The sequence below is a fragment of the Camelina sativa genome, chromosome 8, assembly GCF_000633955.1.
Source record: "Camelina sativa cultivar DH55 chromosome 8, Cs, whole genome shotgun sequence".
Lineage (NCBI taxonomy): Eukaryota > Viridiplantae > Streptophyta > Magnoliopsida > Brassicales > Brassicaceae > Camelina > Camelina sativa.
Genome location: NC_025692.1, coordinates 5,012,366 through 5,031,120, shown reverse-complemented (window position 1 = coordinate 5,031,120; position 18,755 = coordinate 5,012,366). Strand labels below are relative to the sequence as shown.

The 18,755-nt window shown below is 31.5% G+C and overlaps 2 protein-coding genes across 3 annotated transcripts; one reads left to right on the top strand and one right to left on the bottom strand.

Moving 5' to 3' along the window:
• On the bottom strand, positions 288-2,953 carry LOC104706221 (UPF0613 protein PB24D3.06c-like). The gene is made up of 9 exons (XM_010422390.2): positions 2,581-2,953; positions 2,168-2,244; positions 1,953-2,058; positions 1,737-1,829; positions 1,587-1,652; positions 1,289-1,434; positions 1,069-1,177; positions 871-935; positions 288-662 (listed from the first exon to the last, which is right to left on the bottom strand). The coding sequence occupies exons 1-9, from the start codon at positions 2,863-2,865 to the stop codon at positions 515-517; spliced, it is 1,095 nt and encodes a 364-aa protein (XP_010420692.1). The 5' UTR covers positions 2,866-2,953; the 3' UTR covers positions 288-514.
• LOC104706220 (adenylate isopentenyltransferase 5, chloroplastic-like) lies at positions 16,706-18,710 on the top strand. 2 transcript variants are annotated; one of them, XM_010422388.2, is made up of 2 exons: positions 16,706-16,959; positions 17,092-18,710. In XM_010422388.2, the coding sequence occupies exon 2, from the start codon at positions 17,109-17,111 to the stop codon at positions 18,099-18,101; it is 993 nt and encodes a 330-aa protein (XP_010420690.1). In that variant the 5' UTR covers positions 16,706-16,959; positions 17,092-17,108; the 3' UTR covers positions 18,102-18,710. The 2 variants fall into 2 exon arrangements, with proteins under 2 accessions (XP_010420690.1, XP_010420691.1); XM_010422389.2 differs by having other exon boundaries at positions 17,089-18,710.

Sequence of the window (18,755 nt, the reverse complement as noted above, 5' to 3'; positions counted from 1 at the left end):
TGGTAAACAAAAAAAACTACCATCTTTTAGTTAGGAAGATATTGGTATTGTATGATGTTGATTGTCTAGGAGAAAACAGTTACATCTACAAAAATGGAAATTTCTGTTAATTAACCTAGCCTTTGACGTGACACAACTCAACGTCTATTATTGGTGGTGAAGTTTGGTGATAGTTTCTTGGGAGATGTTTTATCATCTCTACCTTCTTACTTTTGGTTACTTACTGATTCAGGTTTTTTCATGTTCAGGAAGGCGGAAGCATAGCTGTTCAAACTGAACTTATGGACTCAGCAAGACAAGACATATTGAAGATTATATAGCAAGAAAACAATTTTTTTTTGGTTAACAGACAAAACAAAGCAACAAAAGAATTGAAGATATACAACAGAAGGAAAAGAAAAAAAAAATTTTTTAAGGAGAAATGATTATGATTCAGCCAAGAAGTGAATTAATTCATGAGACTCAGATTTCAAATTAAGTTTCCATCCACATACTGTATATGGAAAAAGCAGATTTAGCTCCAAGGATCATCCCAACCACTGGGTCCTTCTCTTTTGACAAAACCCATAATGGCTTGAACAGCTTCATGAACTCTATTGGAGAGAGAATGATTCCCATGCTCTATCTCCACTTTCTCTGCTCCACCCATTGCTTTACTTAATCTGTAATCACACACAGATCAAATCATTCATTCCTCTATGATTGGGTTTCTTCATGTGCAGTCATTTCTATATCATTTTCATCCAAAGTTTGCATCTATAGTTCTCCATATATACGTATATTAACTACCATTCTAAACAGATTCTAGATTCTCGTATCCTCTCAGTTCTAGATTTTTATTGTTACAGTACTTTAGTTTAATGGCCTCACCTATTAACCAATGCCTTTTTGTCGACATATTCCGGCACATACTCATCACCCATGGAGAAAATCACCTGTGTAGAACCAGGACATAGATGATATAATCAGCTAATCCGTGCCCAATTGGCCACCACAGAAAAAAAAAAAAAAAAAAACAATTATGTTCATCCGGACTGGAAATGCTTTACAAGGTTGGTTTTGTTTTACCTGACAAGGTGTGTTAGCCATATGCCCAAGTCTAGTTTTCAACTGATCATCACTAAGGTCAGAACTAAACATATCGTCATCCCCCATGTAAGCGCAGAGGGAGTGATATCTGCAGGACACAAGCAAAATATAATTTTTTTTGGAATCTAGACATGTTTAAACACACAATTCTTCCATTTTCAAGTCTGTGACTATGGTACAAAGACATATAGAGATTTACCTATACGCAGAGATTGGAGCACAAGGATCAGCTTCTCTAGGCATTAGCTCCTCTCCTTTACCTTCTTCTATCATGTTTGCAGCCAAGTCTATCATAGTTGGTGTTTCAGGAAGCGTTGCTTTGTACTCTCTATCACTGACCGGTGCCTACATAATTATTGCAATAACCAGTATGAACTAAAGTCGAAATATATGATACAACACACAACACAAGACCCAACTTCAAGGCCTTTCACATAAGAGAATGAGTAGCTTTAAGAAAATAAAAAAATGTACAAGTCAGAATCTAGAACTAGCACCTGCAAAATTGCAGCTCGGACAGCTCGGGAGCATGCAGCATTTGTTCCCATATAATACACAATATCCTGTTAAGAGCGAGAAGAAAGAGTTTCTGTCATCACTTTCTTACAGAACCATGAGGAAAACTGTTTGGGAGCATAACCAATCACCTGGCAGCCAGTGCTATGACCAAGCAGAACAACACCCTCAGAGTTCTCTTTGTTGATGAGATAGTTTATTAGCTGGTCGATCTCTTGAGCATCCTTCATCAAAAGGAACAAGAATATATTGTTAAGTACATTGCTGAATGGAGAAATTCTTAGCTTTTCCCCAGAGTCAAACAATATAACAAGGCAAGAAGAAATCAAATTCAAATAAATGATTACTTGTTTCAAGCTGGAAGTGCCAAATCCAGAATACGAAGACGACATCAGTAGTTGAACAAGTGACCATTTCTCTTTATCCAAAGCAATTGCAAGAGGTTCCAAGTAACTGAAACGGCCAATTTATGAAAGTTCTATCAATTAATATAAATGAGATTTTCATAGGCCAATTCATGCCAAAAGATAAAGATTAAGATCAAAAGAGAGAAGCCACATACTCAGTAGCTAAAAGTCCATCGGTTAGTCCACCGATAAATACCACTTGTTGTTTATACTCTCCGGTCTTAAAAGCCACCTAGAGATACACATGAATGAAACAGACAAGCAAAGCTGTTGTTACTACCAGAATCTAACCATGGAAAAACTCATAAACAACAATCCCAGGTAACATCCAATCCTGAGTTTTTTGTCAGAAAGGAACCATCTTTGTAAACTTGGATGATGATCACTGCTGCTATATAAAACTAGTCAACTGATGCAAAAATGAAATCAAAGGTCTCTCACATGGGCTTGGAAACGTTAACCTTAAGCAACCCAATAAAAGGAACAAAAAGGAAAAACCTTTTTGGTTTGATGTAACTCAAAAGCAAACCCAAATTTAAACAAATCGAAATTGGAGAAGGAAGAGAACCTGAATGGATTTGGGACCGTATTTGAACAAAACTCCACGAAATTGATTCTTCCCTTTGATTGGTCCACCATAATCTCCGCTTCCGCTTCCCCCTCCAGCCATGGAAGAGCTTTTAGATAGCTTCGCGGTGCCGGATTTATCACCACGGCCACGAACGATTCCGGAGAACCAGGACGTCGTCGTGGAGGGTGAAGAAACTGTCGCCGTGGAAGACGATGATCCCGATGTCGACGCCGCCGCAGTAGCAGCGGCGGCGGCGGAAGAAGAGGGAAGGGAGAGAGACATTTGTTTTGTTTTGGCGACTGTGTGTGGCGGTTTCAGATTTCGTTTTGTGAGAGACAAAATGAAACTTTTAGAGAGTGAAATGCACGCTCCGTCATGCGCGTGGCGAGAGAAAAAGTCGTTGGTATTACATGTAACGTCTTAAACTCTTTAATGACATTAATTAGTCTATTAGACAATTACGATGGCTCATAATGATAATTAATTAGATTATAATACTCTGTTGTGTGATGTGTGTATAACTAGGTTTGAATCCGCGATACACCCCGAAACTATTTTTGTTTTTATTCTGTTTCTAAAACATTTAAATATTTTAGTAAATATATGTACATTTATTTTTGAAATAATTATCATTAGTTATGTTTTTCTTTAAATATTTTATAAATTAAAAGATTTATACCATTAAAAATTAATAAATGTATGTACTGAAACAGTTGCGGACATGTATATACTTTCACGGGTTTCATAGGATGGTTAATTATTTTGTGAGTTAAAAATCTATAATATGTGAAATAAATTAATATTTTTAACTTTAGTTCAAACCCGTAATGTCAGGTCGGTTCTGGAACAGGTTTAATGACTTTAACCCGCAAAAAATTATTCTATAAAACCCATAGGAGTATATAGTCTGCACCCATATGCCCCGCTTGAGTTTACAGGATTAGGATATGTAAGCATTTTACTAATTTAATTCTTTTAGTTTTGTTTTAACTCGCCATGTGAGGTCTGATCCGCAACAGATTTAATGACTTTAACCCGCAAAAATATTATTACTTTGATTAAGAATATTTTTTTTTCAAGTTTAAAGAAAGTTATATTTATTTAATTAATTATCAAATTAGTATTTAATGCAAATAGTAGTGGTTCCGATTTTTTTGGAAAGTTAGAATTATGGGAGAATAATTGTTTACAAAAATCAGAAACTTTATCATAATTTAATAAAGTTTTGTAAATAGGTGGCAAGTTTATGATTTATTTGCTAAATGTATTTGAAAAATGTATATACAGATATAGATAATAATTTTAATTTGACGATTTAATAAAATATTAAAATGTTATTAGGATCTTAAACGCCCAATTTTGAGATGTATGAATCCTTTTGTAGAGCCCAATAAGATAAACAAACTAGGCCCATCTGTTGACATATATTGATGTTTCGTAATGATATAAGTATGATTTTTTCGACTAGTGTGACTTTTTTTAGTTAGCTAAACAATGTAATCGTTATGATTAGTTTAAAATTTAAGATTACTGTATAAAATTATATAATACAACGCAGAATCCATCCGACAAAACAGAATGTATGATTCAGATTTCACTATATGGTTTGTGAACAGAAATTTCCCATCACGACAACGATTTTCTTAATCTAAGCATTAGAGCAAGCTCATCGGTAATACTACCATGAGTGTCTTTTGAATTAAAAAAAAAAAAAAATTAAAAAGTTGAGGAGAGAGACAGATCTCGTGTCTCCCAGCAGATAAATTAAGACCCTTTCAGATCCTCTTTTGTTTGGTTGTCACTATTTAATTGGTCAATTTAAAAACAAAAATAATTAATTAAATTAGATAACAACTTTATATTAAAATACTAATAAAATCAATATAGCATCTTAATTTTGAAGGTTGACCGATTGACATACCCTTAGTGGACTGACTATTAGTTTTGTTTTAAAAAAAAAAAAAAATTAATCTTATACTCCATCTGTTCCACAAAGATTGATGTTTTGAAAGTTTTACACATTAAAAAAAACAATGATTATTGAATTTAAATATATATATATTTTTTTTGATTAAATAGATATTATTTAATTTTAAACCAATAACAATTCAAGATTTTAAATATTTTCAATGATTGCTTCTTAAAGTTTACAAAACATCAATTTTTGTGGGACAAAAAAATATTCTAAAACATTAATCTTTGTGGGACGAGTAGACTTTATAGTTATTAGTTATTGGCACATAAAATTTATTATTGTCTCGTAGTAACAATGATTAACGTTTGACAATGATTAATTTATTAGAGCATCGTTACTATGGTTTCTCTTATGAATACTCTTGGATTTGGACCCCAAAATATTAATAAAAACCTATATATGAGTCCATGAACTTGAGAATCGTTTCTGTCGGAAGCATACCGAGCAACCCCAAGAGAACGATATGTGGCGTATCCTGAATAGTGGGTTCATAAATATAAAACGGCTTTTTTCTCATTTCTTTTTCCCTTTCTTCCCGACTGTCTCTCTCTTCTCTCTCGTTTATGAAGGCGAGAGAACATGCGATTCATTGCAAATCGGAGAAATCGATGGATTCACGTCGAATCCATTGAATTTTCCGGCGTAAACTGGTTGTTTGTTGGTCAGCCGGAGGCGATGGCTTCCAGATCGGTGTCACCGTGAGATACGACGGTTCGGTTCTCACGCCAAACGACGGCGGAGATTAGTTTGATGTTCTCTCATGACAAACGACGGCGGTATAACCGTGAGATACGAAGGTTCGTCTTCTCAATTCCGATTGATTGATGGCATTATTTTGATGTTAGGGTTTCAGATCGTTTTCGATTGATGGGATTATTCTGATGTTAAATTGATTATGAGATTAGTTTGATGTTCAATTGATTATGAGATTAGTTTGATGGCGTGTTGATTTGGAGGGTTTATGGTTGTAATCGATTTATTGTATTTTTTTTTTAGATTAGTCTCTTGTTCTTATTATGAGTAGAATATTTTTTGTGTTTTGTTTTGTATATAAGTAATTGTGTGATTAGTATTGATATCAATGTCATGTTTTGTGCAAGGTGAAATGGATTTGATTTGGAGTGATAATCATGAAGTGGACACAGCGGTTTTGTGTCTCTCTTTGTTAGGGAATTCATCCCTCCATCAATGGCACCGTTTGGGAGTTTTTGTTAGGCTATTATGATCCAGACAGCACTTTTGAGAAAAGGAACAGGCTGCGTAACCGCAGAAGGTATTATTGAATTGGTTGATCATGTCTGCTCATTCGTTTAACTAGTTTTGTTGATGCCATCCCGTCATGGCTAACTTTAAAATTGTTTATTTCATTATCTAAGGGAGCAGTACGGTGCATGGAAAGAAGAATGTAAGAAAATGGTTCCTGTCATTGGTAGTGGCAAGTACGTCACTATGGCAGTGGTTTCAGAAAATGGGCAGCCACATGTTTTGTTTTGTGTTTTTTTTTGTTGTTTTTTTCGTTGCTTCTCTTTGGAATTTGTGATCTCCGTAATGGCACCTCGAAGACTCTGTGTGTGTGTGTTGTGTAAAAGGGTTTTAAGAGATTCGTGGAGATCGGGCGTGTGGCGCTTGTTAATTACGGCAATGACTACGGAAAGCTCGTCGTTATCGTCGATGTAGTCGACCAAAACAGGGTAATTTCATTTGCTTAGTTGAGATGATCTAATACTTAGGAGAAACCTTGCAAATCGTCTCCTCCGGATTTCCACATAAATCCGCAGCAAATCATTCAACCCTTTCCTTCCCTTCTTTCTCAATTTTGTTTTCTTCAAACCAAACTTATCGTTTCTTTTCTTTTAAAAAAAAATGGCAATCCTCATTTTTCCATCTCCCGCACATATATCATTCTTCATCACACTATACAATCAATAAAATTCTTATTCCGAATTTTGTGTAATATGTTTAATATTTCAAATTTTGTAATATATGTGAACTATTTTGAATTTTGTAAAATATGTTTAATATTCCAAAGTTTGTAAAATATGTTTAAGATTCCAAAGTTTTATGTAATATAAATTTTTTAATAATTATTTTGTCATTTTAGATTATTAAAGTTTGATAATTACTAAACATAAATTAAAAAAATATTATTTAAAAGATTGAGCAACCTACTTTGGGTTCTCTAGTAAAAGAATGATTTTGCAAAAATACTCTTAGGATTCCTTTACTTAAATTAGTATTAATTATATAATTAATTAATTTGAGAGTAACTTTGAGAGGTACTCCACTAATGATGCTTTTAGGCCATCGTTATAGGGGGAACACCCTTGGTGTTCTAAGCCTAAAAAAGGTAGAAAATAATGAATAGTAGCTTAGAACACTTTTTTAGTTTTTGATGTAGAACTGATCTTGGCTCAGTTCTAAACTGACGTGGCAAGCTGTGAATGGATACAATTTTTTGCAAACAATTTTTCACAAATTAAAAGAGGATCTGATTGAGAATATATGGAATAAATTTGGACATTAAACTATGTATTAATTAAATAAATTGTTTGTGTGCTTTAATTAAGTAATATGTTTCTTTTTTATCTTTAATGTTTTTTTTGTTACATAAAAATTTGGTATTGTATTTTGAATTTTAGTAAAAGTTTTATAAGTTTGCAATTTAAATGTTATTTTTAAAGTTTTTATAAATGTAATATGTTTAAGATTATTATATTATTAAATCTTATGATCTTAAACATGTTCTCCCAATAACTAACTTCTTAACAAAAGATCTAAACTAATGATCTTACATTATTTTCATAATATTTTTATTCTAAGAACACCCAAAACTGTTCCCCTATAATGATGCCTTTAGTAAGCTATTTTCTAATCAAAAAAAAATGTATATATATTCAAACATGAATGTTTGATGTGACAGTTTATCAATATAACCGAAGAGGCTTCTACACCCATATCATATGATATAGAACATGTGTAGTGGTGTTTTCAAAGGAGTACTCATACAGTTTCTAATGTAAAAAGAAAAGAAAAATAAAAAAAATGGAGTATCGGAAGGAACCGTTGCTCTGAGGAGTATCAGAAGGAACCATTGCTCTGAGATACATGTCAATTTCTGGTTGGATATTGATAAAATATAAAATACAGTTTTTTTTTCTCATTTTCTTTTTCTCTTTCTCCAAATCTCTCTCGCTTCTCTCGATAAAACGGTGATCCTACTATATTAATTGAGAAGTACAAATATGAAACTAAACTTAAATGTGTAAAAAATTACATTCAATTGCCATTATAAAATTTTAAGTAAGATTAATTAATTAATTAAATAAATATAATTAATTAAAAACAAAAATTGGGGACACCATAAAATAAAATAAGTTGTAGAAAAGTAAAAAAAAATCTATTAGAATCAAAACTAATTCGTACTTAAAAAAAATAACAGCTAAGATTTTAAAAATCTAATCAAATAAAATCTATATAACTACAAGTTTTATTAAAAAAAATTTCCAGCACGGGTTAAATTTTTATCATAAATCAAATCAAATAAAATATAGAATAGTTCCGTTTAACGGCTTAGATTTTAAAAATCAATAAATAAAAAATAAAAGATATAGATATAGTATCTTATCTATTTAAAAAGTTATATTTTTTTTAGCCACAATTCTTTAGAAAAATAAAACAAAGTTAAGATTTGAATATATTTAATGTTTGAAGGTGCTTATTATAGACAAGAAAGGAAAGCTACAGAAAAGAACAATAAATGTTGTTTTTAAAGAGGTTTTTTCAGAACTCTATAGCAAGAATTTCGTTTAATTGACAAAGTTTAAACAATTTTATTCATTACATGCAAATGTTTTATTGGCAGGTTTTTAATAAATATTTTTAAAATACAAAAATTTTAATATAAGCAAACCGAATTTTTAATCACAAACCTTTATAAATAATCGTAATAACAAAATAAATTATTAAAAATATTTATCAAACAAAAAGTTCAGATTAATCTCACTAATTTTTGTTGATTTCAATCGATTCACGAAGAGATTGCTTGTTCCGGCTTAAGCACGTTAGATAGTGGTCTCTGGTCTCTGAGAACGATTTATGTTCGTATCCGGTTGCAATCGTTATATTACTTGATCCGACGATTGGGATTGGGATCAATTGTGGGGGTTTCTCTTGACTTTTTGTGTATGCTCCTCAAAGTTTGATTTTTTTAGCAGAGAAATTTGGAATTGTGATGTTTATAGCAGACAAAGATCAAATCAGTTAGATGTTAACAAGGCTATGTATGGTATTTGCTTGTGAGTTTCTCTGTTCTTCTTCTTCCTAGAGGATGTTACTGAAATTGTTGGTCTCTCCGTAGTTAAACATTATTTTCAATCTTGCATCATAATTCATTTGTTTTTTGATGTTTTTTTTCACTTGATATTGGTGTTCTTTGTACTGTTTGTAGTCTCTAGATGTGTTAAGAGAATCACATTTGATGCTAAGCTCCACTAGTGAATGAGATTTATGCTCATAATTACGTTAGAAAATGTAGTTGTGTTGAGGCTCGATGTCGATAACATGACATATGAGGTAACTAAGGTGTCTTATTTACAAAGTACAAGTACAAGAAGCTGATGATGTCTTTAGGTTCTTGAGTGTGTGTTGTGATTGTTTTGTGGTTTGGAAAACAGCAACTTTTGGAGCTTGGTGATAAAATTGGGTATGTGAACACTGGACTTAATGAAAAACAGATCAAAAGCTGTCTACGGAAAGTCAAACCATTCCGTTTAGATACACCAGTTGAAGACAGAAAGTGCATCATCTGTCAAGTAAGTCCAGCTTTGGTTTCATAGCTCTTAGTTCTAGTCAGTTCTTTGTAGAACAAACAAACAGATTTGTTTTGTAAGCAGTAGTAAATGTTGGGGTTGGGGTGGCTTACTTTTTGATTCACTGGTTTATATATGATCGATGGTTGGTTAAAGACTCTTCAGGCAATTTTTCCATGTTCCTCATATGTCATGTCAAACCCTACAGTTTCATGAAAGTTGTGTCCTAGTTTCCTGCAGTTTCCTTGGCTATCTTTTACTTCTGCTAGTTTTTACTTCTGCAGTTTCCTCTGTCACATAAGATTTGATATTTTGGGAAAGCGATATGTCTGCAGAAAAAACCACATGTATGATATAAGTATGAGATCAAACAGTGCTATACTCGCAAGTTGAATCCACAAAATCAAATCAAAATAGTCTTAAAAAGTAGCATATGTAGACGCAGTCTTTTTTACTGACATGAACCGGGTAATGCAGGGGAGACATCTGTTTGGATTGTGACAAATACCATGATAGGAAGAACTAACAATTCTGCTGTCGCTGCTTGATTGTATTACTACAAGATCCAGAATTAATCAAGAGTTATGCAGGAAGTTTTGTTTAGAGACAGACAAGCAAGCATCTTAATATTGCAAAGATGAAATTAGCATACATATTTTTTTTTTTCATTTTGTAAAATATGTTTAATATGTCCAAATTATGTAAAATATTTTTCTTTTCTTTTTGTGGAGTATAAGTAATTGAAATAATTGTTTTGTCATTTTAGATTATTCAAATTTGATAATTAATAAAAAATTGTTTTAAAAATTATTATTTTAATTAGTGAGCAACCTTAATAGGAATTCTCTAGTGGAATAATGATTTTGTTTGAAGTACTTAATGAGTTGCTTTAATTAGTTTAATATTAACTATATGATTAAATTATTTTTGAGTAACTCATATGGGTTACTCCATTGGCCATGCTCAAAATTAGAGTTTGGAGTCAATTTTACTAATCTCCATTTTTTCTCTATATTTAAAGAATTTCATTTCTATTTTACACTATAATTTAGAAATTTTCATTTTTAATTCTAAAATAAAATAAAATGGAGAAATACATAGGAAATGCTCTAACCTAGTTTATTTTGTAATGTAAAATACAATTCCCAGTTAATAGATTTGTGATAGATAATTTTAAGAAAAAGGTAATGAAAATGGAAATATTGCAGCCCTATGCTACGAATTATTTCTGCCTACATAGATATTAATCATGAAAATCGTAGAAAATGAGATATTTTTACCATTTAAAGATTCTATGACTAATACCATCTCTGGCCCATTTTCTATTTTTTTTTGAAAAATATATATATAGAATAACCCTATTCCATTATGGAGTTAAAAATAAAAATCTCCAAATTTTAGTTTAAATAGAAATAGAGATCTCCAAATATAAATTAGAAAAAATAAAATAAAATTAATATTAGAGATGAAAATAGAGATTGGTTTGAAGAAATTTAACTACAAACTCCATTTTGGAAATTAATGTGGAGATGAGCTGGATATGGTCTAAAAACGCTAGAAAACTCTTAATTAATACATTATGCTCCAAGAAAAAAACAAAAAAAGGTTTTTGGACCAAAGCTATGAAACTCTTTTTAATAATTTGGAAATATTCATTGAAACACGAATCGGAGTGAAGATGAATGCTACGTGCGTCCGAATCTAACTATGTCCATAATGTAATTTCTTTCTAATTTATATGAACGTCCATTATCGAATACTCTATCAAATCCAAAATAATGGGTGTGGTGTAATTTATGTTTTTTTACAAAAAAAAAGTGATGAGAGAGAGAGAGTGGGTGATTCTAAGAGTGTGGTCGATCGATTAATCATTTGCAAATGACTACACATGTAGGAAAATCCATCTTTTATGCAAATGACTAATCTTAATTTTAATTATATTAACCATCTTCGTATCATTTATTTATTGTCAATTTTGTCACCACTAAATGTTACAGTATTGAATTTAAACGCGAGACTGAATTATATAAGTTATCTTTATTTCTTTGATTATGTTCGTGTGCAGAGTCAACACTCCCAAACTCTATCCTAAAACTATGGATATCATTTAGCTTGATTGCTAGGTTTGGCTAAGTTATGACTTCGATTTTACTGACAAATGTTTTGTTCCTAAAATTGGATTCTCCTTTTTTAAAGGTGATATTACCATTTTCCTTTTACTTAATTAATTTGTCTTTTACAAAAAGAAATCTTGCAAATCATTTTTCTTCTCCAAAGTCACAGGTCATATTCACTTTTCTGATTGATGTTTTGAACAAAAAAAAACGGTTAATATGTTTGGTAACCTTAATATATATCTTGCTCAAGATACATGATAATATATTTTGTTGGTAGAAGAAGATACATAATAATATAGTATACATGCATACTACCAAAATATTTTTGTAACAACAAATTTACAATTATCTAAACCCAAAAAAAAGTTCTAACAATTTTACTTTATATATATATATATATATATTCCTTTTTTTGTGTGTGGTCAAAAAATATATATATATATATATATATATATATATATATATATATTCCTTTTCTGTATATATAAGAGCCCTAGCTAGACTTCTTTGATCAAAACAAAAAAAAAGAAGCTAGACTTCTAGTTGAGCTTCCTAAGAAATATTTTATATTTATATTATTGTTCATTCTGTTCTCAATCTATTACTTAATTTGTCTGCTTGTACATGTATTTATTCTTATGCCTCATAGGCCCAAATGGATTCCCAAAAAATGTTATAATATATGAGAAACCCTATCTCCACTTTGGACCATGATAACATTTTAAATTTTGAAACGGGGCACTCTAATTAGATAATTTTAATCAATTTGTTATTTTCTATAAAACTTTGATAGCTGCAATATTACTATTGTTGAACCGAATAAAACTCGATTTTTTATTTTTAAAATAATAAAGGGTCATGGTAAGTAAGTCATCCGTAGAGGCCCCTAACTTAAAAAGATTAGGGAAAAAGAAAATTCGAAGAGAATACATAGCTATCAATGTCAAATCTATGTTTCTTTTTAACGAGTGTACGGACACTTTTTCTTACGGAAAAAAGAAGTACTGTATAACCTGATTAACATGTAAGGAGGTTTAAGTAAAAAAAAATACGATTAAAGTGTTTAATACTGAACTAAAATACTACAAAAACATAACTAGTTTCAACTTTCAACTTTCAAGTAACTGCTTGAGGTGTTGTTTTTTTTTCTGCAAAAGGTTCACTTTTTGCTTTTTGTATATATATGACAAATGACAATAGACATTAGCAACTTATTTTTTCAATACCATAATTAAGAACTTTTATGATCCCATAACAATTTCTAGTAACAACTTTTATTCCGTCTTGTTGTATCAATCGATGTTAATAGTGGTTAATTAAGCATCGAACAATTTTTTTTTTTTCTTAAAAGAAAAGCAAATTCCATTGCTCGTCGCTTTGTTGAAAATAAATAGATCCTCCCCCAAATTGTTGTCACCTCGTGATTGCTACTTTTTTATATGATGGATGATTAAACATAGACCCCTAACACTGAAATAAATTATAAGTAAATAAATAAAAATCATTTTAACGAAGTATCCATTAGCAATTTCTTTAGCTAAAGTTGACTATACCCATTTTGTATTTTTGGATACTTTAATCTGCAACTACACCATCATAATAATAATGAATATTAATAGTTTCATATTATAACATTTCTATATACTACCATAACTAAAATCAATATTTATTTATTGAGGGTATTATATAATTGCTTCATGAAAGCTATATAATATTACCCTCCATAAACAGCCCCACTTCTGTTTTGGAATTATATATTTGTGTCAATTAGTTTTTTATTTTTGTTTTCTTGTCAACCGATAGAAATTTATTAAAATTCTATTTCAACCTTACGTCAACCCATACTTCGACCATGCATGTCATTTTTGGAATTAACACTGAGTTATATGTATATGTAACTTCGTTTTTTGTGAAAGAGTTATATATGTATGTACAATCCCCAGTATAATAAAACGGAAGTACACAACATTGTTTTGTAAAATATATAATTTTAATAAGTTAGTTACAAATAGGTTATAGATTAAGTTTTATATTATTTGTATAGTCTAGATTTATTGTTTCCAAAATTTTTAAAAAGATTATTTTAAAGAATCATTTGATATCATCTAACTTACCATATTAATTTCCTTTATTAAATTATTCATCAAACAAAATCCTTTAATATCTAACTTAACATATTAATTTGTTAATTATTATTATACTTCACCTCTCATTTTTATATATGAGTCTATTTTGTGAAACAAATAAATTATCATATTATTTATTATAATTAAAAGATAGTTTTATTTTCGGATATACCATAAGTTGAATTTTTAAAAACAAATATAAATGATTCAATCTATAAAATATTCAATTTTTATTAATATTATTCTTTAAAAATAATATCTATTGAATTAAAAATTTTACTGAGTAACGGGTCAAAATTTGAATATTTAAATTCAATTTCATATTTTTTTGTTAAATTTTATAATTTTATATAATATAAGAAACTTTAAATAATTTATTTTGAAATATTTTTAAAATATTGAAACTTGATATTAAAGTTAGAAACTATAAACACTCTAAATTGATTTGTTATAGCAATGCCAATAATATGAAAGAATTTCAAAAAACCAAGTATATTAAAACAAAAAGTATAACAATATATTAAATTACTCATAATATAATAACTCGCTTTTTAAAAACTAAATTCACAAAATTATGTCTTATAATGATATTCAAGTCATGAGTTAGAATATACATTGTTGAAATAACTTCACGTACATAAACTAATACAACATATTAAAATTTTATTTTAAAATAGAAAATATGCAAAATTTTGTATAAAATAAAATTTAACACTGTTATAGCACGTGTACTTATCTAGAATCATTAACAATATAAAACTTATAAAATAAGTATCTTTTTCAAGTTATCATATTTGGCATATGATTTTATTGCATAATATTTTATCCAAAAAACTTTTAAAAACAATCACATAAATATATTTTATAAAAAAATTACAATGTAAATAAAATGAATTTCAATCCGTGCTCTAGCACGGGTGTTAATCTAGTATTGAGTTATGCATGTATCATGAACTTGTAGGCGGAACAAATAAGCATAACTATATAATTATTTATTTTTGGCAAACTATGTAACTAGTTAATTATAACTTTGTATTGATTTTTCAATGAATTTTTGTTTAGTTATATTCTCTTAGACAGTTTAAAGTTAATTAATCTATTTGTGATGCATTACTAAACATTTTCATCGTAATATTTGCACACCAACCATCAATATTATACGTTAACTTTGTTATATTCTCTTATAGTGGTGACCCACGTGAGGGTACTTTTCTTCGATCGGAAAATAAAAAGAAAAAAAACAAAAAAAACTCGACGTGGTCAATGGCCAATCAAATCTCAAAGTCTGACCTTAGAGGCTTTTGGTTGGTCTTTGAAGCCATAGAAAATGGAATATTTTAATTTTTATATTAACAAGCGTGCATGTAACTATTAAATTTTTGAATTCGATAAACATTGTTACTAAAAAATTGAACGACATTATACATCATCATTTTTATCGTTAGAGGTTAACCCAATATGATATCTTAATTTATTCATTCACTAAACGTCAAATCAATATAAGTTTTGTCCAACCCACTAATTTGAATTCATCATATATGATATAAGCTATGTTTGTCTAATGATAAGAACTCTCGTACAAGCAATTTTTTATATGTTTTGTTTCTCTTTTCATCAGAATTGTATCAGCTTGTTTAAGTTTTGAACTGTAGTAATCCTTTCTAGGTATTCAATGTTGGGTTGGTTTTATCTATGTTTGTTTCCTTGGTGTAGAAAATATATGAAGTGAATTGCAAACGAATCTTGTACTATTTGATTCATTTTTTCGCATGGTCACATTCAGTTTCCTAACAAAACACATATCTTTATACGTTTAAATAACCTTTAGAATATAAAGTGTTCATTAATTTTTATGATTCTCGGCCTTTTTTATTTACGATTATTACTTGTTAAGTTGTTATCATCGGATAGGAAAAAATCAGTACTTAATTAAGATCAATAAGTTTCAATCAAATATAGTGGAATATTTTTCAATTCTGTAGAGCTTTTAGGTTTGAAAGGCTATTGATGTGATTTTTCATCATACGTTTGTACATGTTTTGGTTTTGGTTATACCTAAACAGTAAACACCCATACCAATGAACTATATATATATATGTTTAAACATTTCAATTAATAAAAGTTAGTGGCAATTAACAAAATGAAATGGGTGTTTGGGAATAAGCCAAATAAGAAAAAGCTAAAAACCGAAAGCCAAAAATTATAAAAGAGCTTCCAGACCTTAATTTATTCGAGTCAGAAATCGCATCATAACCAATATAGTTTTAGTTGATTCCACTAACTTTGAAATCAGATTTCTATATTTGTATGATAATAAGGTCCAATCAAACATGCTAGGGTATTTGAGATTTCTGATATTGAGCATTTATTTTTCTCAAAACTTAGAAAATGTTATAACAAAAAAAATATCTTAATTAATTCACTTCCAAAAACTAGCTCAAGAGAGATGGTTGTCACACACTATATATATTGCCCAAGGAATATTAATTCTTCAGATGTGGGATAATTTTAACACACCTCCCCTCACGCTGACATTTGAAGCGTGAAGTTTGTGGGACTGGACATCCACGGGTGGTAGACCATAATCGAGAAATTTGAACTTAGGCTCTGATACTATATTAGTAATGGGTCTAACTCACTCCCAAAAAGCTTGCTCGAGAGATGAAGGTTGCCACACAATATATGTATTGCTCAAGGAATATTAATTTTAATTCTAACAAAAAACTTAATTAGAAAATGGTTTGGAATTTTACATATTTTTTTGAAACTTGTTGCTGGTTTTCAACAAGCGATAAATTCGTTGTCGTAGTTACTACTAAGTTCAGACGTCTTCAAAACAGGCACCATCAGAGTTGTTTGGGCGATAGAAACAAAATTAAATAACTTTTGTTATTTCTTAGTTATACTACTAATTAGTGACAGAACCAATCACACTCAATGATTCTTTAGTGAAGCTGTAGTGATATAAGTATGTATCATTTTGAGACACGTGTTATGAAGCAAGTGTATGTAAAAATATATAGTACATAAAACAAAACGAACAGCATGTCACTGTAACATTCCAGCCACTATAAATTCTTCGAAGCCCCGATCTTTCTTCATCAACAACATATGCTCGTTGAGAGCAAATATAGTTTCAGTGTATCTCTCTATATCATGCATATGTAACTATCACTTATTCACATACACCTGATGAGCTAGAATCTTTAACTTGCCTTCTACTCACATTTATTTTCAAGATTTCCTAATTAACAAGATAAGTAGAAGATTCTTGTTACATTTTTTCTTATAGAAAATTTATAACGATTGACAGGGAAGAGACAGTGCTCCGGGGAACAAGCCACTTCAAGGTTAGTAATATGCGGGAACGGTGTCTCTACTTTGACCCCAAACGAATCTATTGCATGTTATTATGCCTTTGTTATATTATGCTTCTAATTAGATCTGTCTTTAAAATATTAATTATATAATTTGTCCAGCAGGGGAAGGTTTTATAAGAATGAATCCATGCATGACGGCTCTAAGACAAGTGATTCATCAACCATTGTTAAACTTCCAAGGAAACATGGTCGACGGTCCGTTTTTCCGGCGAAAAGACAAGGTCGTTTTCGTCATGGGAGCCACCGGAACTGGAAAATCCCGTCTCGCCATCGACTTGGCCACTCGTTTTCCGGCGGAGATCGTGAACTCCGACAAGATCCAAGTCTACAAAGGTCTCGACATAGTCACCAACAAAGTCACTCCAGAGGAAAGCCTCGGTGTACCTCACCACCTTCTCGGCACCGTCCACGACACTTACGAAGATTTCACGGCGGAGGATTTCCAAAGGGAAGCGATCAGGGCCGTTGAGTCAATTGTCCAGAGAGACCGTGTCCCCATCATAGCCGGTGGTTCAAATTCTTACATCGAGGCTTTGGTCAACAATTGCGTTGACTTCCGGTTAAGGTACAATTGTTGTTTCTTGTGGGTTGACGTCTCTAGACCGGTTTTACACTCGTTTGTCTCGGAGCGAGTTGATAAGATGGTTGAGATGGGACTAGTCGACGAGGTTCGCCGCATCTTTGATCCATCTTCGTCGGATTACTCTGCCGGGATCCGCCGTGCCATCGGAGTTCCGGAGCTAGACGAATTTCTCCGGTCGGAGATGCGGAACTATCCGGCGGAGACGACGGAGAGACTTCTTGAAACAGCGATCAAGAATATTAAAGAGAACACTTGTTTGCTTGCGTGCCGTCAGTTACAGAAGATTCAGAGGCTTTACAAGCAGTGGAAATGGAACATGCACCGCGTCGACGCAACGGAGGTGTTTCTCCGGCGAGGAGAAGAAGCCGACGAGGCTTGGGAGAACGCTGTGGCTCGCCCGAGCGCACTCGCCGTCGACAGGTTCTTAAATTACAACGACGACCTCCATTTGGACGGCACCGATATTCTCCTACCGGAGATCTCCGCTGTCCCGCCGCTCCCAGCCGCCGTAGCAGCGATTTCACGGTGAGAAAAAAACGGATGGACAATATATATAATGACAAAAAAAAGGAAGTTTAAACCACAATAAATGACACGTGGCGAGACTGGTCGGAAAGAGGATATAACCATGATAATGCCACGTGGCGAGATGGGTCGTCGCTGTCTCGAAGAAGATGAGATGACGTTTTCATTACAAAGTATGTTGTTACTAAAAAAAAGTGTGTTACGGTTTAACGGAGAAAAAAAAGAACCAGTTTTGAGGGGAACTGAAGCGGACGCGCGGGGCGGACGCAGACAGTTGTTCCTTTGTTCTTTTTTTTTTTTTTTTTTTTTTCTTTTTCTTTCCGGTATAGTGTACTTTAGGGGTAGGATCTGGTCCCGAATAGTGTACGGTTTATACGGTGGATTAGGCTAGGTTTAAGACAAAAAGAGCTCGTTGGTCAACGGCTCAACGCGGTTTGGCTCCAAAAAAGACTAAAAGAATAAAGGGATCCAACGGACTAAAAAAGGAGTTTTGTTTGGAAACATAGACCCCACTTTTGACGGCGTGTTGCCGTCCGATACGTGTGTGTTGGGTCCTCCAGTTGTGACGTGATGCGGTTATAAATAATTCAATCAAACGGCTCTCAAGTGATTATTTATGATTTGTGTCTCTGTCCATTACCGTTTTTTTTTTTTTTTT

Coding starts and splice junctions, on each gene's coding strand:
- LOC104706221 (XM_010422390.2), bottom strand. CDS start 2,865: ATGTCTCTCTCCCTTCCCTCTTCTTCCGCCGCCGCCGCTGCTACTGCG. Junction 1,830..1,952: donor GCACTTCCAGCTTGAAACAA/GTAATCATTTAT, acceptor CTTTTGATGAAG/GATGCTCAAGAGATCGACCA. Junction 1,435..1,586: donor TCCGAGCTGCAATTTTGCAG/GTGCTAGTTCTA, acceptor ATAATTATGTAG/GCACCGGTCAGTGATAGAGA.
- LOC104706220 (XM_010422388.2), top strand. CDS start 17,109: ATGAATCCATGCATGACGGCTCTAAGACAAGTGATTCATCAACCATTG.